A 24,016-nucleotide genomic window follows, 5' to 3' on the forward strand; every position below is an offset into this window, starting at 1 on the left:
TTGGAGAGTTTGGATACTGTCCCCCAGATAGAATGTACAGGCTGCAAGGATAGATTTCTAACTTAAGGGGCCTAAAAATCAAATGTCTCCTCCCTTTCTCTTCCATGGACTCAGCTAACGTTGCTTTAAAGTCACTTACTTATCTACCAATAGTATCAATAGTCAACATCCCCAGCTTTGAGAGATAATTATGTGTAGTTTGGAGTATTGGATTTGGGAGTCAGGGAAGGATGAGTTCAAATCCCATCTCTAACAAGAAAAGCTGAAGATTGTTTCGGAATCCAACAGATCTACGAGAAGTCCTACCGTACAATCATTAGAATGCTAGCTACCAACGGAAGGGTGGAAAGAACAACTTTTCTCTCAGACCACCCCCATTTTACGGAGGTGGAAACTGAGGGCCATAGGGTTTTTGTAATTTTGTTCAAGGTCACACCACTAATTTTGGTGAAAGATCAAAAAAGAGAAACCAGGGCTCCAGTTTCAGCCGTTCAAGTCTAAAGTTTGAATCTAGGTCTCGGAAGCAAAGAATGAAATCTTGGCAAGCCGAGATCCTACCTCCGATACGCTGGGGGGAGGGAAGGGGAGCGTCAAATGCCTTGATTGGGAAGCAAGTCACCATTTGGAAGGATTTGGACCCGGAGTCCGCGGTGGGTTTTTGTGTAGTGGATACACCCCTCCGGCCATCAGGTACAGTCTAATTGTGTGCTCATACTCCCGTCAAGTATTCCCTATATTCAAAGATGACTTAATTTCGGTCAAAGGGTTAGTGAAATAAAGATGTAACTTTTTGTCACCGCCCCAATGTGTGGGTCCCCCGATATCATCCATCCGCAGGTTTATGCAGGGTGCTGGGACTAAAGAGCTGCCTGGCCCTGCAGCACAGCATCCGGCTGAGGCTGCCCGCACACCGGGCGCGCTCGCGCAGAGGAGCCGGCTGTGGGAAACGGGACGGCAGTTCCGAGGCGGAGCGAGCGCGCCGTCTCCGGGAGTGGCCATGCCGGGCGGCCGCTCCGCCGCTCTCCAGCCCGCCGAGCAGAGGATCAGGGGCGGAGGGAGGGGTTTGGGGATCCTGCGCACTTGAGCTTCCTCCTCCCTCTCAGGTGGCGACAGCAGCAGGAGGCGGGGCTGCCGCAGCCCCAGGAGCAGCAGAAGCAGCCCCAGCAGCCGCAAAAGCAGGAGCTGGAGCGCGAGCTGAAGCTGCAGCCAGCGGAGCCCCTCTGGCTGAAGAAGTGAACGCGGAGCTGCCCCGGCGGCGGCGGTGGGAGTAGGACCGGCAGCTTCGGGGGCGGCTCGGAGGCAGCGGCTGCACCTCCCCGGCTCGGGAAGCCGGGCAGACAGAGCGCGCCCAGGTTGCCCGGCGGAGCAATGGTGCCAGCGCTTCGCCCGGCGCTCTGGGCGAGCCCGGGGCCCCCGCCGCCTCCGCTGCTCGGGCTGCTGCTGGTGCTGTTGCAGCTGTGCGGGGGTCTGCGCGCCGAGGACAGCGGCGCCATGGAGGAGATCGCCACCGAGAAGGAGGCGGAGGAGAGCCACCGGCAGGACAGCGTGAGCCTCCTGACGTTCATCCTGCTCCTCACCCTCACCATCCTCACCATCTGGCTCTTCAAACACCGCCGGGTGCGCTTCCTGCATGAAACCGGCCTGGCTATGATCTACGGTGAGACCCCGGGCACCGCCCCCCCTCCCCCATCCCGGCCCGAAATTTCAGCCCGGCTAGAGGACCCTGGGGGTGGTGCAGGGCGTGCACCCCTGCTTCCTGCAGCCTGGAAGGGCACAAAAGCCAAGCAGAGGGGAAGTGTGTGCCCTCGTTGCCTTGGGCCAGCCCTGGGAGCTATCCCCTGCTTGAGCGATGTGGGCGTGCGCTGGACCCAGAGCTTCTGCTCTTCTCCGCCCCTTCTCTTCCTTTCCCTCGTAAATGTCTCTTCCATTTCCCACTGTGGCCAAGATGTTGAGCCTAAGGTTTAGGGGTTTACTGTTTGTTACATATGTAGATTTTCAAGCCTTCCTCTCCTCCCCGCCCCTCTTCCTAAGACATCCATTTTAGACGTTTTTCTGCTTTTGAATTATTCCCCTTCCGTGACCCCCAAATTAAAAGGTGCACGCCAGTTGGCTGTCACAGGTTTGACAGTATAATCTGTAGTCTCTTAAGAACGATCTAGTCCTGGCTGCTGGGGATCTGTGGGTGTGGATTTGATGACCTAATTAGTGGCGGCTTCTTTCTCTTCTTTGCAATCTCCCTTTGCTCCAAAACTTCACCTTCTAGGAGATAGGTGGGTGGGTGAAGATGAACATACAGTGGGGGGTGAGCACATAAGTATTGCCTTGCAAAAACTCTCTGATTTTGTCTTGGAGGGCCTAATGGAAGCATGCATCCATAATAGCTTGCTAAAATTAATCAGTGTATGAGGCCCCTTTCTGTCATCTCTTTTTCATTTGTGTAATTTTGATCACGATTTGGGAGGCGTTGGAATCGTGTTTATCTCCTTTGTCATGCTGTGTATACCTGGAGGGAGGAGAAAAAAGGAGAGGTTTCTAACAAGATGATTGAAGAAGAAATCTCTCATGTGAATTTCACTAGTTTGTTTAATGGTAGGCTCAGAAAGTCCATGTGCCGGACTGGCAGAGTATAATAGAGCACTAATGTATTATTGTTTTAGTAGCCTCTGGTTTTTGTTTTGTTTTTTGAAAACCACTTAGCCTTGGGCCTTGATCTAGGAGGTAGGGCAACTGTGTCTCCCTAGTGCTGGTACTCTGCTGGTACTCTTCCAGGCCAGTCAATTGTTTTATATTCATTAAATAGATTTTTACCTTTATCTTGGCTTTGTAAAATCCCACCTTATTGCTTCTCCTGCTTTGGTAAAGATAGTGGTGATTTTAATTTCTTACCTGCAGCCTGGTTACTTAGAAAGGGTGGGGTTGACTGCCAGTGTTGTATTGTATAGTAGTAAAGGAGAAATTAAATCCCCATTGAAATAAATTCAGATACTCATTCCTGTGGCAGAGCATAGACTAGAACTCTGTTCTCCTGACTGGAAAATCGTTATCATAGATAAAGGACTCACTATAATGTTGTTGTGCATCTAGTAGGCACTTGTTGAGTTATATTGAATGCAATGAAAATCTAAAATATGATTAGTTTACAGTAGGACCACTGTTTGTAGGGCTCTACAAACATTTTGCCATACTCTAGGTGTATAGCCCCTGCCAGTTTCCATCAGAGATTCTCTTCTCAGGATAGAAAGCAGGTCTTTGAAACTTTAATGTGAATCTTACACTGGCCCTGGTACCGACAACCCAGGGTTGCTGGTTTGCTGCTATTAAATAGCTTGAGCTCATTGGCTACTAAGCAATTGCACTGAAACTCTAACAGACAAGGTTAGAAGGTGCTTTTTTAAAGTCCTCCAGTTTAGTGGAATCAGATTCCCAAACAAGTCTTACATTGTAACATGACCTGATGTAAAGCTGAGTGAGGTTACTGAAAAATGTAGGTCTGGGCATATACATTGTCACTCAGTGCCTAACCATTGTATCGTATGGAGTTACTGTCTGAATCTTAGTTAAATAATTAATGGCTGATGCAGTGGACTGCAGGTGCCTGGGAAGCTTCTGGGGCAGATTGTAATGGGAGAATTTGAACATGTTGTCATTTAAGGAGATCACCCTTTTTTGTCTCAGCCTGACTACACATAAACCAAATTTTCTCTTCATATGTGTAAGTAATGAGAGAAATATTTTTACCTTTCAGTGGCTAGGCTAAATCTCTTGGATAGTTGTAAAGTACCTGCTAAAAGCTCCATTAGTTTCACAGGCCTATAGATATGAAAGTGAGTGCATGGATGACCATAAGTGGGCAATTTAATTTATTTTCTGGTTAGCATTCACTGCTCAGGAGTGAGATGAGTTTTAAAGCTTTTTTTTTTTTTTTTTTTTTTTTTTTAAAACAATAAGCCATGGAATTTTCCTCTGCTGGTGTTTTTTAAAACTCATCCCAGCCTGCTTTTAGTCACTTGGTGTCATGCTGCAGCATACTGGTTCATTTTGTTAACATTCATTTTACTAGAACCTCCCCCACCAACTGGGAAACAAAGCAAAATTTTCAGTAGAATTCAGTAGGAATCTCCCTTACAATACACTCACCACATCTTTATTTTCTTATGGCTTGCTTTGGGCTGGGATAACAAATTTAGATAACTGTCATTTTATATTTTGTTATGATCAGCTAAGAAGTGATACTGGATGAGCATATTTGGAGACATGGGAACATGGATGAGATCTGTGCAAAGACAAGCAAAACATCTCTTTCTGAGATGTTCTGTCTTTTGTTAATCATCACAGTATCAGATGGAACCATTGTCATTCTATTGGATAATTATCTAATTTCTCTTGGAAGTTTCTCTTGGAAGGTAATTATGACAGATATTAGAATGAAAATTTTCCAATTTAGAAGTATGAACCAGAATTACCTTTCTCTTGTTTTAGCAATGGGAAATTAGAATCCAGTTCTCTTTGGGGAAACGAATGGTGTTTATATATCTCTTTGGAAATTAGCTTTCAGGAAAAAAAAAAATGGCTTCTACTATAAATGCCTTAGAGTAACTGTTTCCCTGAGTGGTTACAGTAGCCTCTGAATGTGTCTTGTTGTTTTTAGTGTCTCACCCCTCCAGTCCAAGTTTCAAAGAGCTATTAAATTGATATTTCTAAAATACACATCTGACCATATCATTCTTTTACTGAAAAAAAATCTAGTTTTATTGTTTCTAGGATAAAATAGAAACTTCTTGGCTTGGTATTTGAACATCTATATATCTCCCAAATACTTCTGCATATTATTTCATGTTATTTCCCCATTTGATTCCGTCAAAGTTAGCCGCTGTCCATATAAGATGTTCTATATTCTGTGATCATGCTTTTGTATAGGTCATCTTCCACATCTGTAATGTATTGCTTACTCACAGCCAGGGTCTTATCTTCAAAGCACAGCATAGATATCCCTTCCTATGCTGGATCTTTCTTGATTTTCTCCTCTTCCATTTCCCAGCTTGTAGTATATTTTCCCGCTTAAATTTACTTTATCTTAAAAATCAGAGGTAGCCTAAGTGGGAGTTGCAGGCTTAGGAAATAGCATGAGCAAACGCTCATATATGGGAAAGTATAAAGAATTTTGTGAAATTCAACCTGGCTGTACATAAAGCATGTGGAAAGGATTGATCTATATCTGTGTACACATTTTTTCGTTCTAGTGGAATGTAAGTTCTTTGAGGGTAGAGGCTGTTGGATTTATCATTATTATTATTATTCCTTTAAATCACTGATGCTTAACACATTGTAGTGCACATAGAGAATTCTGTTCTATTTTGTATGATGAAGGCAAAGAGGTTTAACTTTAGTCCTGTGGGCTCCTTCCCCTACCTCCAAAATCCATGTTTTGAATTTATTTTCCTGTCCTTCAGGATCTACCTAAAGCAATCTGAAGATTTGCTACTTACTGGCCCTATTTATTTAAATGCTAAAGTGAGGTCAACTTTGTGACATTTGGATTGTTGCAACCAATTCCAAAATTGTTCTTTTAGTGGATTTTATTGGGAGTAGGGGATAAGGAGAGAGCTCCTCACATATACAAGAAAATTATAGTACCCTGTATTAGAAATCATTTTCATGGTATGAAAAGTCTCATCTGGTGCTTGTTATCCAAGTATAGTAAGCTGATATACCTGTTAGTACCTAATACAGAGTCCAATCCACTCACACTTCCCTTCTGCCTTCCAGAGAATTTTGTGAACACTCCTGGTTGGTGATCACAGGTGACATTAGTTTGTTTCTTCTAAAACTTTCAACCAAAATGGACTCAAAAGGGGAAAAACAAGCCCATCAACTTGTTTCACTAGGGAAGGGAGATTCCAAATAATGTAAAAGTGTCTGGTGATTAAGCGATGTGGTAACACTGGGGCAGTCATGCTTTGCAGTATAATTAGCAAATGTTTCTGTGGGGCTAGCTCTTCTTTTGAGGCGGGGGAAGGTGCTACTAAACAAGACTGGGGTCCAATTAACTTCACTCATGTGTACTGTAGTTTCACTTCCCCCCATAATATTTTTATAACAACGAATTTGGTGCCAGAATATTTGGTTCTTTTTTGCTACCCTAACCTTCCTCCTGCTTTTAACCTTCACTGCCATGCCATCCACTTCTACTCCTCTTCTTATTTTCCTTTGCTACAATGTGAGCTTGTTGTTAATCTACCTTAATTATATTTACTGTTGTGCATGTGCCCCTATGCCCACCTTATTTAGCATAAGTTTAGATTGTTATGCAAAACTAAAATGACTTAGTAGGTAGGCAAGATCCAGGAATAAGTGGAAGAGACAAACATTTATTAAGTGCCTAATATATATCAGACATTAGGCTAAGCACTTGATAGAAATTTTCTCATTCAATTCTCACAACAATCGCAGGACAAAAATGCTGTTATGCTCCCTATTTTACAGAGGCAAACACAGGTCTTTCAGCACTCCTACCCACTTCCACCCACCTGCCTTTACATCCCTAGCCATCTGGAAATTAAGAATCAACAGATTCTTAATAGTAAAAGTTTTAAGTTTTGGGCCCATACGTAGAAAGGGATTTTTACTTGCCTAATCAAAAAACTGAACAGTTTTTTCAAGGAGAAATCTCATTCCCCTTTTGTTCTTCAGCTCAATGAATTCTTATTTGTGGTCTGTCCCATGTTTGTGTGACTTCTTAGGAAAGTGTGTGTGTGTGTGTGTGTGTGTGTATGTGTGTGTGTGTGTGTGTGGTGTGTAAAGAATTATCTAGTTACAGAAAAGCAATTAATTGATCACAAAATCCTTGACAAATACCAGTTACAGGAAAAAAAGCCTAATAATTTTTATAGCTTGCTTTGACCAATGAAGTTCATCACAAAAAAGTCCCTAATACATCTTAACCAAATTCTGCTTGAAGTTCACAATATTCTTCCCTTCCCTAAAGGTCAAATTGGACCACATACCAATATAGAAAAATTTATAACACACTTTCACAAATATGAAAATGTCCCCTGTAACATTTCACTTAAATACATGATGATTTCACAGAATATAATGGCTATTAGGTAATGTCTTCATGTGACTTCCTTTTACTAAAGACAAATTTTGTTGTTTTATACATTGCAACTTATTTATATGGAATATTTTCATGCCTTATTTAAAAGGAGTATATGACTAAAGTAAATTCACTTTTACTTCCTTTTAAAAAGACTCTCTTTTGGAAATATCATTAAAAGAGTTTGGGAAGTTATTCTTCATGGGTGATTTGGCTTAAGGGTTACACCAAAGAAACTATTTTTATTCTATCTGCATTGACTGATCCTTCTTCAGAAACTGGTTTAAATAATTTTTCTTCTTTTTTAAAAAATAGTATTGTATCTTTTTCCAATTACATGTAAATACAATTTTAAAATTCATTTTTAATAAAATTTTGAATTAAAAAATTTCTCCTTCCCTCTCTTAGATGATAGCCAATATGATAGAGATTATATGTGCAGAATCATGTAGAATCTATTAATTTAAAAATAATAAATAATGAGGGCTTATATAGACAAATATCCAAATTCTCCCCTCCCCCACCCTACTCTAGGCCACTCCTGAGTCATGATTCCATCTACATTCAGGTCATCCTCCTCATCTCCTCCCTTTCCCCCCTCCCCCCAATCATTCTTGGACTCTGCCCCTGGCACTGGGCTCAGATACAAGACCTTTCACATTACCTTGCTGGGAATCAGGACTTCACATCACTTCCTGGCCATTTCCAAATAATGCTGCTTCTTGTTCATATACCATTTCTCTGTCTATTATCATTTTTTATGTGCTGTCCCCTATTAAAGTGTCAGCTCCTTGAGGTCAAGTACTCTCTTGCTTGTTTGTGTTTGTATTCCTAATGCACTTAGAGTATTTAGCACAGAACTTGGACAATAATAAGGAAGGCTTAATGATTAATAAATTAATTCTAATTCATTCATACTTCTTAGTTTTTCATTTTTATTTTTTGGCATTTATGTGCCCTTTGAATTTTACATGCAGTTCACATTTTCATTCTATTTAATTCTATTCTATTTAATTTATTTATTTATCCTAAACACAGCTAGATAGGGACAGTTGTGTGATGCAATGGATAGAATGCCAGTTCTTGAGTCAGGAGGACTCATCATCAAATTTGGCCTCAGACATTAACTGTGGCTCTGGTCAAGTTCCTTAAACTTTTTTTTTTTTTTTTTTTTTTAATCTTAGATACCTGTAAAATGAGCTGGAGAAAGAAGTGGCAAAACACTCCAGTATCTTTGCCACAAAATACAAAAAAACAAACAAAAATAAATTAATGGGGTCAGGAAGAGTGAGAGAAAAGCAAACAATTTCTAGTCATGACAGATAAGCAGTGCAAATGTTATCCCTGTTTTAAAGAAAAGGAAATTGAGGCTGGAAAAAAAAATAAAAATTTTTTACATATAATAAATGTTGGAGGCAGAATTCAAACCCAGTTTTTGCCAGTAAGACCAATCTTTGCCACTGCACCATGCTGTTTCTTCTAGACCCTTATCTACATTTTCATTTTGCTGAAAACTATCTTAAATGTGCTGTCTTGATTCTGTTTTTGTTTCTTGACCTCTTCCACAAGTGTCTCTTGAAGTGACTGACTCTCTTTGACTTGTATGCCTCTGTGCTTAATCATACTTTTATTGTTTAATCATTTTTCAATTGTGTCTAACTCCTTGTAACTTCATTTGACATTTTCTTGACAAAAATACTGGAATGGTTTGCAATTTCTTTCTCAAACTCATTTTACAGATGAGGAAACTGAGGCAAATAGGGTGAAATGACTTATCTAGGCTCACAGTTTCTGCAGCCAGAGTTGAACTCAGGAGGATAAAATTTTCTGATTCTAAGCCCAGCACTCTATCCCATTGTGCCAACCAGATGCTCTCTTCATTTTATAAGCTTAAAAGAATTGTCTAGAGAGGTGATTCAAAATATGTATTAAAAAGAAGATAATGGAAATTCCATTTAATGTATTATTAAAAGACACATTTGTTTAAGGAAGAAGAAATGAAAGATGGATAGTGTAGTATACCATCGATATGATTTCAGGTTTCTAATTTTTTTCCTTTTAGGGGGGAAAAACCTCAGTACGGTTTAATAGTTGTATCAACTTCAAATAGAAAAGAGCATCACTGAATAGTCTTGCAGCCCAAAGGGATTAGAGACTGTTTAGTGATGCTCTTTTCCATGTGACTTTCAAAAAAAATTCTACTTTAAACCAACTTATATCACTTGCTGAATCCTGACAGGATGTACCATAGTACAAAGCATTCCATTTTCCATCTCCATGCCTTTGGAACAAGTATTGCAGAATCCTTCTGAGCTGACCACCCACATATGCACTATATGCATCTTGTGCATGTATAGTTACTTATATGTTATCTTCATTACAGTTGGAGCTTCTTGGGAGCAGAGATAATATTTTGGCTTTTATTTATATCCTAGGCTTAGTACTTACTGTGCCTGATATATAGTAAATGCTTAATAAATGCTTGTTGGATTGAATTGTGTAACCACTGTCATAGCCTTCCTGGGGCAATGAATATTAGGCCTTAATTGTAGGTGTAATAAAATTTCTAGCAATATATTACTTAAAAGGACCTTATGTGACAAGTCATTTAATTTGTATGTATTTATGAATTTATATTATTATCTATATGGTTATTTTTCTAATGGGTCAAATTTTCTTACATTTTTGGACACCAGAATCTCAGTATAGAACGATGGCTACACATCTGATAGGTTACAAGTGACTCTTATTGTGAAATAATCCCAGAGAGACACAAATTCTTTTGAGAAACTAATCTTCTAAAAATGTTATTGCTCTAGAATTATATAGCACTCAATATTGGCCAAGAGGAGTGAATAGTTGTTGGATTACTTTTTTCAATTTTATTTTTAATTTATGGAATAAAGTATGCATTTCTATAACAGTACAATTAAAAAAAAAAGATGATTGAAAACTTGAAACTGCAAATCTACTATGCACAATTGCTGTTTCTTTCAAATACATAATAACATGATCGCATATATTTTTTTCTTTTTCTTCAGTCTCCCTGGAGATGATCACCATTAGACACAAATACACACACACACACACACACACACACACACACACACACACATGTGATTTATTCTATGCATATTTCATCAAAGGAAGTATATTTCTAGGCAATACATCTTGCTTAGAAAAAAAGTGAGGGTTATAATTGTTAGATTGTCTGTCATTTATTAAGAGCCTGTATACAAACCATTATAGAGGGTGATTCAAGGTTTAAATAAGACCTGGTTCTTGCAGTTTTGTAATTCATAGCCTAGGAATTCAGAGACGTACAGCTGCAGTCAAGAGAGTTGGATTTGACTACCAGCACCAGCCACCACAGGTGATCTTATGTATGGCATTTAACGATGACCCTGCCTCATCTGTAAAATGGGAACAATTATTTTATTTATTACCCTAATTGCAAAATATTGTGTATGATAAATGAACTACTTTTATCTTTTTAAAGATTTTTAGATATGGTGACATTTCATGTTGTATGTAGGTAGAAACTTTCCACTTCTCTGTTTTTCTTTCCTGGAGATTTGGCATTTTCTGGATTGTCTTTGACAGGTCTGTATCAAATAGCTTTTTTTTTTTGGGAGGACACACAAGAACATTTTTTGTGGAGTTGCTAGGTAGATTATCTCAGAATCAAGTCCATCTGCCCAGGTCTTAGAAGTAGGGATTTTCCATACCAGCTTACATTCCCCTGTTTGATGCTGATGGGAACATCCCTTCCATTTCCTAGCTCCCAAATATGTAAGCAGAAGAAAGGCTAACCTGGGCTAGACCAGCTTTGAATTCAAAATGATTAGAGCATGAATTTAGTCAAATAAAATAGTATTTTGACCTTGCTCTGATCTTGTCACAGGCTCTAGAACATATCTAAAGAATTCAGTTGTGTGGGGTTTTAAATGGGATAGAGTGGAATGAGGAGGGGAAGGGAATTGGGACAGAAGAAATCCATCAAGATTTGAATCAGTTGTCATTTGTTAGCCAGAAAATAACTGAAAATGGACTTTGCCAATGTCAAGTAATCAGAGAGTTGGCTTTCATTCCATGATATTACTGACAGAGATTAAGGCTTCAAATGAGGATGGACTAGCTTGTTAACAATCTCTACTATTATTAAAAGAGGAGAATATGGCTTTGTGGTTACTACTGAATAGACTTCTAGCTACCCCTTCAGTTTTCATATCTGTAAATTGATGATAACTAACCCTTTATTATCAACAATGACTTTTGTGAACATCAAATGAGATAAGGTCATCACTAAGGTATATATTTTTTACAATAGAAAATAAGAGTATTTGTTCTAGTAAGTGGAACTATTAGGATAATTAAATACAATTTGTTCTCTGATTCATCTGTCTTGCCATTTAATACTTCTTGAAAAGATTTCTTTTTTCACCCAGAAATAGATTAGGATTGTTTTAAGGAACCATGGGATAAGTGGGAAAGCTCTAGGGATATAAAGGGTGGGCAGTAGCAAAATCCAAGGTCAGAGGCAGCTCCAAATTTGTTTAATCCTCAAAACAGTTTGCTTGAGAGTTGCCAAAAGCTGTTTCCAAAACAGATATCTTTGTTACCTTTGTATATATATAAATATAAACACTGGTGGTGACTTTGAAGGTAATGACTTTGAACTGTGGATGAAAATGGAAGTGCATTAGTCTGTTAAAGTATCAACTAGAGAGTGATCACCAACTTTAGGAAGTAAAAATGGAAAATGCTGGTAAGGAGGTTAGGGCAGGGCCTTGGCCAGGGCAAGGTGTAATCAAAATAGGTGATTTAATATAGTCTTGGGTTGGCCTGCTGGGTTAGTATAGCTGATCCAGAAACCCTCAGAATCTCACAGATGAATTTATGAAGTCTTCCTTTAGAATCTGCTTTTGATAACTCAATAAAAGTGTGTCTTGGTGAAGGAAGAAGGTGTTCATAGCAAGCTTTATTTGTAAAATCTATGATTTTTTTTTGTGTCTCTATCTTCAGTGAGCCTCAGTTTCTTCATTTAGAAAATGAAGGGAGTTGAATTAGATTATTTCTAACCTCTCAGTCTTTGATCTTAAGAGACCATACTGCCCAACTACCAAAGCTATTAACCTGTTAATTTACCCTAACAAAGTTTATTTTGTAAAACAGGATTTTGTTCTTTTAACATGCTGATCAAAGATCGCCATATGATTATTTTTTTTGGAAGCTTAAACTTTCAAATGAGAGTTCTTTATTGTTAGCATTGTACCCCAGGTTTATTGGGTATTTATTTAGCACCTACTGCCATGGCACATGCTTCAACATATGGCTTCCATCCTTATGGAGGCCACTTATGAATATCCCAGTTCCTGTTTACACTGATCATAATGCTTGTTTTTTTCTATGGACCAAATCCAATGTCACATGAGATCTTGGTGTTATGTACACATTTTAATATGGGTCTGTCAATAACTGATCACCACTCTTCACAAGGATGCTTTCCAGTCACTAGCAGATTCAGTGAAATGCCTTTGTTGCCAGTATTTAATTCTTTGCTAGCATAAACACATCTAGTTTTTTTGCATTGGAATGGGACAATTCTCTTATTCATTCCACTGAAGTTAATCATTCTGACTCCTTCATATCCCACTCTGCTGATGAAAGCAAGCTTTCTTTCTCTAGCCCTCTTATCAGCACAAGTGGTATGACAGCCGAGGGAGTCCTTGACTAGAATAAGAAAAGTCAGTGGCAGGTTTATATTTATCTATATTCTCCAAGCACACAGCTTAAGAAAAAGAACTCCAGAATCATTGATTGAAATGATTGAAAAATGATTAACATGTAGGCAGTCTTTGTAACTTGTATAACAATGTAACTTCAATCAAAATTTCTATATTCTTCATAGTTAAAATGCTTTGCCCTTAGACAAAATTTAAAAAAGCAATACCTTTGACTTCATAATAGAAGTATCGTCTATAGGTCAGTAAACCTCTAAAAAACAATGGCTATCATTTTATCTAACACCTTCATTTTACAACAGTAGAAATAGTCCTGATGAGTTTATGTAAGTTGCTCAAGGCAGTAAGAGATGTGGAATTTAAAATGATAGTCTCTGACTGCATATCTACTTCCTTTTAGTCACAGGGTTGCATCTCAGTGGCAGAGCTGAGATTAGAATCTAGGTCTTCCATTTATTATGTTATGATGATTCTTCTGTTGAAATTGAATATGAGTTTATTCTTATGTGTAGCATATTTTGGAACATGATTTTTAAAATTTGAATTAAAGTTGTTCAGCTACTGATTCAGGGATATCAACTTTCTTCAGACTTTAGTTAGACATTAAATGTCTCCTTACTGTATTCAAAGATAGTCTTGTTCTTAGAGAGTAGGCTAGGTAAGAAACATCCAAGTTAAGTTTTTATATAACTGTAAAAATTCAATGAGGGGAGGGATGGGAGGGAGGAAGGGGATAATTTGGAAAAATGAATACAAGGGATAATGTTATTTTAAAAATTACAATTGCATATATACTGTCAAAAATTTTATAATTATAAAATTAAAAAAAATTCAATGAGTCTTTCAAAAGCTGATCTGAGGAAGGGTCTATCTCAGAATCTTCTAGTTCTCCTTAAGATTAGATAAAAAAGAAATTTTACCTTTCTAAGCTGTTATATTTATTTCACCTTAAAAAAAGTAGAAAACTGCTCCTCAAAAGTTGACAAAATTTTAGAATCTGAAAAGAACTTTGGAAATACAAAAATATACAGAGTAATTTTGGAGGATGGACTTTCCTCCCTAATCCTTGTATGTTTGAATCCATGTTATATTTACTAGTTCTGTGAACCCCTGGGCAAGCTATTCAATTCTCTGAATGTCAACTACTTACTTCAACTGTAAAATGGAAAATATTTTTCCTTAGTTGTGTATTAACTGCTTATACACTTTAAAATATTATACAAATGTGAGCAAGGATGATAATAATGATGGTGGTGAAGTTGCAAAAAGTTTCCTATAGAATATGATGAAGCCTGGATTCCCAGCTTCTGCTTCCCTTCCAAAGTAATTTACATTATGTATGTATGTATGTTTACACACAATATACATGTATATATGCATATATATATTTATATATATACACATTTGTTATTTATTTGTAGGCCCAGTTTAACATAATGTTTGGCACATAGTGATTAGGTGCTTTTTTTCCCCCACAGTATTAAGCACCTAACCAGTATGTATCAAGCATTATGTTAAGCTGAGCCTACAAATAAATAATAAATAAGAAAGTAAAAATAGCATATTTTGATTTGCATGTAGAGTACATCAGTTCTTTCTCTGGATATGGATAGCATTTTCCATCATGAGTTCTTTGTAATTGTCTTGGATCACTGTATTGCTCAGAAGAGTTAAATCGTTCATAGTTGGTGATTACACAATATTATACATATGTGTACAGTGTTCTAGTTATTTTCACTTTGCTTTGCATCATTTCATGCAAGTCTTTCCAGTTTTATCTGAAACCTTCCTGCTCATCATTTTGTACTGCACAGTAGTATACCATTACATTCATACACATCACAGCTTGTTCAACTATTCCCTATAGAATATAAACTCATTGCTGATAGGGATTATTTTATTCATTGTACTTGTCCCCTGTCCACTAGCATATAGTAGATGCTTAATAAATGCTTGTTAAGTGATTAATCAATCCCCATCCCTGATTTGTAGATGAAGAATGTAAGGCCCAGAGAAGCTAAGTGATTTATTTTGCTGTGAGTCATACCAGTTGTGGCAGCTTTAGAACCTGGGCTCATGATTCAATATGCCTTCTGCACCTGTTGCCTCAACTGTAAAAAGGTGATAATAGCACCTACCTCACAGGCTTGCAGTGTAAAGTGCTTAGCACAGGGCCTGGCACATAAGTGGGTATTTGATAAATGCTTGTTGTTTCCATGGCTCAGTCTCCACCCTCCTCTCCCCCAAGATAAACTATTTGGCCAGAGTCACATAGCAAATATGTTAGAGGCATATTTGATTTGAACTCATTTCTAATTGAGGAAGGCTCTCTTTCTACTATGTCATGGTACTGCTCTTGGCTACTATAGTAGTTTAAAAAAAATCTACTTAACTCTTTAAACTGAGTAATCTAAAAACAGTGTAATATAAGCTTTAGCAAAATAATTTTTTAAAAAAATATTTTTTGTGTCCCCTTCACATTTCTCTTAAAATAATAAACTTAATAATTAATCACATTGATGTAGCCCTTTTAGATCTTCAGAGCAGTTTTCCCCAATGCTTATGAAGAAAATAGCATTTTCTGTTTTGCTCTTGAAGGAACTGAGACAGTTTAGATGGCTTGCCCTGAGTCTACCCAACTAATATTCTACAATTGACCACCAATAGGTCCTAGGACAAGTCCTTTTGGACTTAGTTGGTTCCTGATTGACTCAAATTGAATGTAAATACCAATCATTTCTGCTTTGGCCAGAAACCCTGAGAGTCTTCTCCTCCCAGATTCATTCATTCATTTACTTATTTATTTAGATTTTTTTGGATCAGATGAAAGAAAAGATTTTTTGCTTCAGTTGCTACCTAGCCTTAATCACTGAATGGATGCGGCCTCAGTCAGACTGAGACCTATTGAAGATTTTAGTCTAAAAAGTACAAGGTCTCCCCTTTCATCCAGGGACATCTCCAGTCTATTCTTGCCCCTGGACCTGGATAGCTCTGGAGGGGAAAGTGAGGCAGGTGACCTTGCACAGCTCTCCCTCATATAAATCCAATTCACTTGCATGTCATAGTATTGGGGTTCCAGGGGGACCCCAAAAAGATTGGGCTGACTGTGTCAAGAAGTGTCTCAAAAGAATTTGCAGGTTCGGATCCATCTCCAAGTCAAGGAACAAAGTTTATTATAATTGTAATGCCAGTTAAAAGTGGGTTAAGTTCTAAAAGAAGTTAGCAAAGAAACAGGGGCAAGAAGATCAAGTTATAGGAAAAAGAGAAACCAGGTGCTTCATGTCACTGATATGCTAATTTTATGTTTAGAGGTGGAGTTGAGGAGTGATCTGGTTCTGACTTTGGGAGCAGGTTTAGTACCCATAATTTTCTGGGAAGAGCATGGAAAACCTTCTGGAAGTGTGTTTTTAGTCCTGAAAGTGAAGGTGAAGTGGCGGAAACCCAATTTGCTAATGTGTCTGCTTCAACTTTATGCATATGTTTTGCATATGTTTTGGAAAAAAAAAAGCTTTAATAAAGAAAAAAAAACTTTAAGCACTTCATTATTATTTCTCATTAGTCTCAGAAACTCTTATCATTGATCAACACATTGTTATCTGACAGCTGGCTATATTTATAGCTATCGTATCTTTGTCATATAGAAGAAACTAGGGCAGGATAACCTATGGGGAAAAAAACATATCATTTTCGACTACCGCACTTCCAAGGTTGGTGGTTTTAGGCTTATTGTTACATCTTTACTAGGAACTGCACCACATCAATGGCATCAGCTCCCTGATGTTATCGTCCTTTTCCAGTACAAAGGACAAACAGCAGGAGGAACAAGAAAAAAATAGATTATGTATTCAAATCCAAACTGACTTGGGTAGAAGTCAGTTTCTTTAACTAAGCAGTTTGGTGCTTTCTCTTACCAGATACTTTTTTGATCTAGAGAAAAAAGAAATATTTGAGATAATCCAAATTATGACTTTACAATCCTGCACAAGAAAACACTTAAAGGGGGTAGTTTGCTTTTGAATCTTCCAAACAGATTTTCCTTTGTCTTACTGTAGTGGAGAATTGACCATTTATATATTAGTGGAAGCAGTATTCTCTTTTTTAAAAGCTTATTTTCTTTAGTTGCTTTTAGATAAGGACTAAATTTATGGTTTCATGGGGATGGGGAGATTGGGACCTATCATAAATGTAGGTCTGCATGTTCTCTACAACTCAAGTCTTGGAGATATGCTGAAAGAACACTAAGACAAAAACTGACTAGCCCAGAGTCAGAGATAGGACTTGGACCCAGGTCTTCCTGACTTCCTCCTACTCTATTCCCTGCTGTCCCTCTTAAGTTTTCTTAAAATGTTTTATTTAACCTTTTTGTTTGTTATTTTACAAGACAGCAAAACTACTGCTCAGTAGCTTTTTTCTTTCCTCTTCTTCCCTATTGTCATAGAAGGTTACATTTTAGTAATAATAGGTAAAATACTGGTACTTCCATAGAGAAGGGAAAGGACTAAGTGTTATATAACACATAGCAAGACTCATTGGAAATTACCCTGATGTTGGGAAAGATTTAAAGCAAAAAGAAAAGGGGATGACAGAGGATGAGATGGATAGATGGTGAAATGGAAATAACAACATAAGCTTGAACAGACTTCTGAAGATAGTGGAAGACAAAAAGGCCTGGCATATTATGGTCCATTGGGTCACAAACAGTTTGGTATGACTGAACAACAATGAAAGTGCCAAGCTTTGTACTATGTGCTTTTTACAATAAATATATCATTTGAGTCTCACAAAATCTCGCAAGATTAGTTGCTATTATTTTCTCCATTTTATAGTTGAGGAAATTGAGACAAATATAATAATCTGCTCATTGTCACATAGCTAGTGGTTGTTTGAGGCTTTGGGTCTTCTTGACTCAAAGCCCAACTTTCTGTCCTTTGTGCTAGGGCCCCATTCTTCCCCTGTCTTGAACTATTTTTTCCTTGGGAAGAGGCTATAATTTCATTATCAGGTTTTTGTGAATCAAGATTGGTCATTATATTAAATGGTCATTAATTGTAGCATATCATATATGTTCTATTAATTAGTAATTACATTAATTAAATGTAAATTTTCATATTTTTAAGAATCATTTTTTTCTATATATTACTTTGGTCACCCAACTGCTGAAATAAGGATTTCACTATTTGGTTTAAAAAACAAAAACAAAAAAAACCTTCTGGTTATAGTTGAGCATAATGGAAGAGAGATTTAGATCAGTACTTTCCATATTAAACCAATTGTGCACAAAAAGTCACTTAACAGGACATGCTCTTTGATTATGTCATCATTATATCTATAGCCAAAAGAGATGAAAGATGTACAAAAATATTTATAGTAGTCCTTTTTGTGGTGGCAAAGAATTGGAAATTGAGTATATGCCCATCAATTAGGGAATGATTGAACAAATTGTGATATCCAAATGTTACAGATATATTGGACTATAAAAAAATAATGATCAGGCAGATTCCAGAAAAAACCTGCAAAGACCTATGAACTGATGCTGAGTGAAGCAAGAAGAACCAGAAGAACATTATATATAATAATAGCAAGATTGTGAAAACCAATATAGTGACTAACTGTGATTCCAGAGGATTAAAGGTGAAATTGATATTATGATAAAGGTGAAAATGATATTCTCTTCTTGACAAAGAGGTGATAGATCCAGGGTATAGAATGAGACATGTATTTTTTGAACAGGTCATTAAGGGAATTTGTTCTGCTTTATTATACATATTTGCTTTTCTTAATTTTTTAAAAAAAAATCATTCCTTAATCATGATTGACTATTATAAACATTGTTCTTCTGAGTAATAACAGTGATCCAGTACAATTTCTTACATAAAGTAAGAGTGAATTATGCAGGACCAGGAGAACAATTTGAACTATAACAGTATTATTAAGAGGAATGATTTTGAAGAAGAATCAGGAGAACAATTAATATAATAGCAACAATATTGTAAAGACAAACAACTTTGAAAGTTGTGAAAACTATGACCAAGACAGTGACTTACTGTGATTCCAGAGCATTAAAGGTGAAAATGATATTTTCTTCCTGACAAAGAGGTGATAGGTTCATGGTATAGAATGAGACATGTATTTTTTGAACAGGTCACTGAGGGAATTTGTTATGCTTTACTATACATAACTTGCTTTTTCAAATTTTTTTTTTTATAGTGGAGTAAGGAGTAGGAGGAAGGAAAATGATTTTCTGTTAATAAAAAAAAAAACTAAAAACATAACATCATTGTTATCCTAATTTTTACTTTTTCTCTTGATATCAGTTTATATATTAATAATAGGTAGCATTTACATAGCATTTTAAGATTTGCAAAGTGTTTTACCAATATCATCTCATTTTATTCTTTTAAAACCCCTGTTTTTGCTGTTGTGAGTTAGCTGTTGTTGCTAATCCCATTTTATAGTTGAGAAAACTGAGACAAATAGAGGTTTAAAGACTTATCCAGAACTAATATTGGTAAGTGTCTGAATCTGGATTTGAACTCAGGTTTTCTAATTGCAGACCTAGTGCTCTATTCACCCAGTGGTCCTTAGAAATATAGTTATTGATCCTAGAGCTACTAGGGAGCCAAGGTAGTTCCCTAACTGGAAAGTGACAAGATGAAACTTGTCCTTTTAGGAACTTTCCTTGGCAACTTTATTGTTTGGATAGAAGAGAGCTTTGAAGCAGGGAGACCAATTAGGAGGACAATTAGTAATGAGGTAATGAGACATATAAGAAATGTTGTAGATAAGTCTTGGACAAAATTCCCTCAGTGGCCTTGTTCAAAATCTCTGTCAAGAGATAGAGAACATATTTCATCCTCAAGTCCTCTGAATCACAATTGGTCATTGTGTTGGTCATAGTCATTATAGCTTTGAAAACTGTTTATCTTTACAGTGTTATCACTATTTTATATACTCCTGGTTCTATTAATTCCATCATTTTTCAAAAGTCTTTAAAATCATTCATTTTTATAAATACTGATATTGTAATGTAAATTGTTCTCCTGATCCTGCTTAATTTACTCTGCCTTAGTTTATACAAGTCTTTTTCCACATCTCTTTGATATCATCTATTTGTTACAACATAATAATATGTTGTAACACATATTCACACACTATAATTTGTTCAGCCCTTTCCCAATTGATGAGGATACTCTGTTTTCAATTCTGGGCCACCACTGATTAGATGTGTGGGGTGAGGGAGATTGAGGAGTGCAGAATGATACCGATCTTCTGAATTGGGTGATTGGAAAGATAGTGGAGCCTTCCTGCCAATAACAAAGTTTTTTAAAAATGTGAATTTAAGGAAAATAAAGAGTAAGAAATGAAAGCAAAGAGTTCTATTTTGGATGTTTTGAATTTGAGATGCCTGCAGGATGTCCAGTAGGAAATGCCCTTGAGGAATATGGTCAGGTAGAACCATCATAAAAGAGACAGAAGCTGCATGTATAGATCTGGAAGTCATTGGGTCACAAAGAATTGGAAAGGATTTGGGGGATTTTCTGGTTCAATTCCCACATTTTACAGGTGAGGAAGCAAGCTCATGAAGGTTCCATGATTTGCCTAAGAATCAGATATGAAGGAAAATTCAGGATTTTAATTCAGATCCTCTGATTCTAATCTAGTGCTTTCTCTATTGTCTCCCTATGAGGAAGTAAAAATGAAACTCATAGAAAAGGTGAGAGAGGCAGGAAAGTAGAGAGTGAAAAGAAAAGGGAGCCCTTGGTGCATATTCATAATTGTGGGGGTGGGGTGGGAAATGGATGATGATTCAGCAAAGGATTTTGTTGAGGAGCAATCAAATCGGTGTAGGAGGGGAACAAAGAGCAAAGTCATGAAAACTCAGAGAGGAATGAATATCTATGAGAAGGTGGTTTGCAGTTTCAAAGGCTATTATAGTTATATAAAGTAATTTATATAGGTATTTCTCAATTTTTGGACATGTAGGTGATTGTTTCCAGATTGTCAGCATTATGAATAAAGCAAAACCAACTTTTTTTAAACAGATGAGTCAGTTTTTTCTTTCTCTTGGAAGTCTCCTTAGTGATATAGACCTAGTTCTTTGATCACTGGTTCAAATGTTGTGATCTTTTTTTTTTTTTTTTAAAAGCTCCTATTGTGCTTCAGCTAGCAATTGTTTTGTTTTTGTTTGTTTGATTTTTTTAGTGGAAGCTTTAAAATATATTAATTTACTTACATTCTTTTATGTACTTAATTTTACAATGAAATGACAGTCTGCAGCATGAAGCATTGCTATTCCACTCAGACAAGAATTTTCTTTGGAAACCTTTATGTGGATATTTGGTATCAGTGATACTTCATAGGTATTCTATTTCCTTCACCTTTTCTGGTTTTCTTTACATCTTAGCCTTCCCTCTGAAGAGAGATAGGAAAGGGGGAAACCCTCTTGGTTGGTGCAAAGATCCCATGAGCCGCAGTGTCCCCTGTAAATGAATTTACAGGCCCGAAAACCTAGATTGATAAATAAAAGGTTTATTGTAGAAATGTGGAAGTAAAGCTCAGTTAGAAAGACGCCAGGGCCAGAGGTGGCCGCTGGGCGGGCAGGAACCCGTACATGGCCAGAAGGATACCATGTTTGGGGGGAAGGGTTCCTGCAAAGAGAGAGCTCCAGCTTGGTTCTTTTATACCTAAAAGGAGATTGTGGGCAGTGCCAAGTTCTGGTGGGCTTTTCAGATAAGTTAGAAACTGTGGGGGCTGGGCCTGGATATTCAGAAGGGTGCTTTTTGACCAGGATTTGTGAATCAAGGTCAGCCATGGGGGTTGGGAAATCAGAAAGGAATATTAAAGGAACCTCAACCCCTATCACCTCTGTGCAAGGTGTCTTCTGATTCAGTGGTGCTGGCCACCTTACTGTTCTTCCAACAAGTTGATCCCTCTCCTAACTGGGCAATTTCATTGATTGTCTCTCATGTTTGGAAGCCTGAAGCCTCCTGCCTCCTGCTTCCTGCCTCCTGCCTCCTGCCTCCTGCCTTCCAGTCCCAGCTAAAATTATACTTTCTGCAGGAAGCTTTTCCCAATTTCCCTTAATTCTAAAGCCTTCCCTGTGTTGATTCTTTCCAATTTGTCATATATGCATACATAATTTTATATATATCTTGGTAGTTGCTGGCATATTATCTCCCCCATTAGACTGGGAGCTTCTTGAGGACCAGGATGGATTTTTACCTTTCTGTGTATTCCCAGAGCTTAAGACAGGCCCTGGTACATAGTAAGTGCTTAACAAATGGTTATCCTTTTAATCTCCTCATGTGTCCTTGGAAGTACTCTCTTCCTAGTTTGTACAAATGTAGTGACTCTTATTTGGGTCTACAATGGTGAGAACTATTTTTGTTTTGTTTTTGTTTTTTTTTTCTTTTTTCCTCTTTATTATAAAGAATGGTTCTTTGGATAGAATGAGGTGGGAGAATATGGGAAGATGAAGGTGATATACAAACAAAGGATAAATCATTTTTTTCTTTTTATAATAGCTTTTTATTTTTCAAAATACATGTAAAGATAGTTTAACATTCATCCTTGCAAAACATTGTGTATTATTAAATAAAAATTTTAAAAATTCTCTTAAGAGGCAGCAAAACTGATAATTATGTATCTTCTTCAATTCAATTCATTGATTTGCCTTTCAATACCTTCCTTTCATCTTAATCCCAAATGTCATATTAGGATTTTGGGCACTAGAAAGGATAGATTTCCTTCCCAGAGATCTGGTCCATTGACCTCCATCAAAGAGCAAGCTCTTGGAAAAACCCTCTCTTTATGTTAACCTTAGCTGGATATGTCCCTCTCAGTAGTTTGTATGTGGTAATGCTACTGGTATCAATTTGCTATTACATTTTAAATTAAGGTTACAGTTTCATCCCACCTCTTGGGAAACAAAGGGTTGATATGAGGGGATTTTCCTAAATCTGGAGTTGTATCATTTTTCAACCCCAAATATGTTGTATAGTGAAGAGAAAATGCTTTGGTGGTGGGGCTGAAATAATTGAAGGGATACTAATGAGAAACTTGATTTGACACGGGATAAGCAAACATCCTAACAATTGAGTTCTGGTCTCTATCTGCTGATTGGTTATATAATAATCTTGGACAGGTTATATATTTCAGGGCTTCAGATTTTGATCTTTAAAATGGAGGTGATAATATAATCATCCCTTCCAAATCTCAGGGGTTAGGGGTATAACATATCTGTGCTCTGGAAAATCTGTGTAAAAATGTTTGGTCCTCCCTTCATACCAGAGAAGCAATATGAATTTTTCCTTTTCTCCTATGAGTTATTTACAGTACCTTATTATAAAATTTGGGTTGCGATTATATAATGCTATACATATATTTTATGCTTTTCTGACTTTCTGAACTTTTGGAGGGTTCTACCAAATTCCCCTAAAATCTCCATTTAATTTTTTATGCCAGTCCTTTATACATCAAGCCCATGATCGGGAATGTCATGATGTGGAAGGGATAACTAGTACCCATGGACCCCTCTCTTTCAGAACAGTGCTTTCATTTGTTTATCTGAAAAATGGGAATAACCTTACCTGCCCTGTGTTATGGGCCAGATCTTGAAACAAGATGCTAATACTTATGTACTTAGTTCATACCTTTAAAGGCATTTACACATTAGTTCACACATTCACACCTTTAGAGAGCATATATAAGGAGGAGTTTACAAGCCCACAAGAGGACAAGCCTACTCTTGGACTTCCGGGAGATTCACAAGTCAGAAGCCCACAATCCCGCTCTCGGAGGTGGAGAAGATTCATTGCAACTTCCACCTTTGTGGAGACATTCAGAGAGAGCTCTTGGAACCAAGGAGAGAGTTAGGCTTTCAAGAAAGCTAACCAGGCCCCAGAAAAAGTGTCAAGACTTTGAAGGACACAATAAAGGATCTGGACTTTTAACTCCTGGTGGCATTTGGGGTTATTGGACTAAATTGAAACTAAGGCTGCCTCCAGAAGCTCCCCAAGAAACCTGCCCCCAGTGAACGATTATAATTTTAATTATAATTTTAGAGAAGAACATTACAACCCTGTTTTTACCTTCCAAGGATATTGTAATATTAGTGAGGAAAGTTATAGATATTCATTCTTGAAATGACTTATAGATAGTAGTATTAATATTCTAC

The 24,016-nt window shown here is 37.3% G+C and overlaps 1 protein-coding gene across 5 annotated transcripts in view; it reads left to right on the forward strand.

The window, feature by feature from the left end:
- Window positions 1-762: 762 nt before the first annotated feature.
- Window positions 763-24,016, forward strand: part of SLC9A7 (solute carrier family 9 member A7) — a 182,325-nt gene continuing 159,071 nt past the window's right edge. For all 5 annotated transcript variants that reach the window (XM_074300287.1, XM_074300289.1, XM_074300285.1 and 2 more), the window contains exon 1: window positions 763-1,657. In XM_074300287.1, the coding sequence (XP_074156388.1) occupies window positions 1,369-1,657 (289 nt within the window). In that variant the 5' untranslated portion in view covers window positions 763-1,368. The remainder of the gene's footprint in view (window positions 1,658-24,016) is intronic.

This window comes from Sminthopsis crassicaudata, chromosome 3 (genome assembly GCF_048593235.1).
Source record: "Sminthopsis crassicaudata isolate SCR6 chromosome 3, ASM4859323v1, whole genome shotgun sequence".
Taxonomy (NCBI): Eukaryota; Metazoa; Chordata; class Mammalia; order Dasyuromorphia; family Dasyuridae; genus Sminthopsis; species Sminthopsis crassicaudata.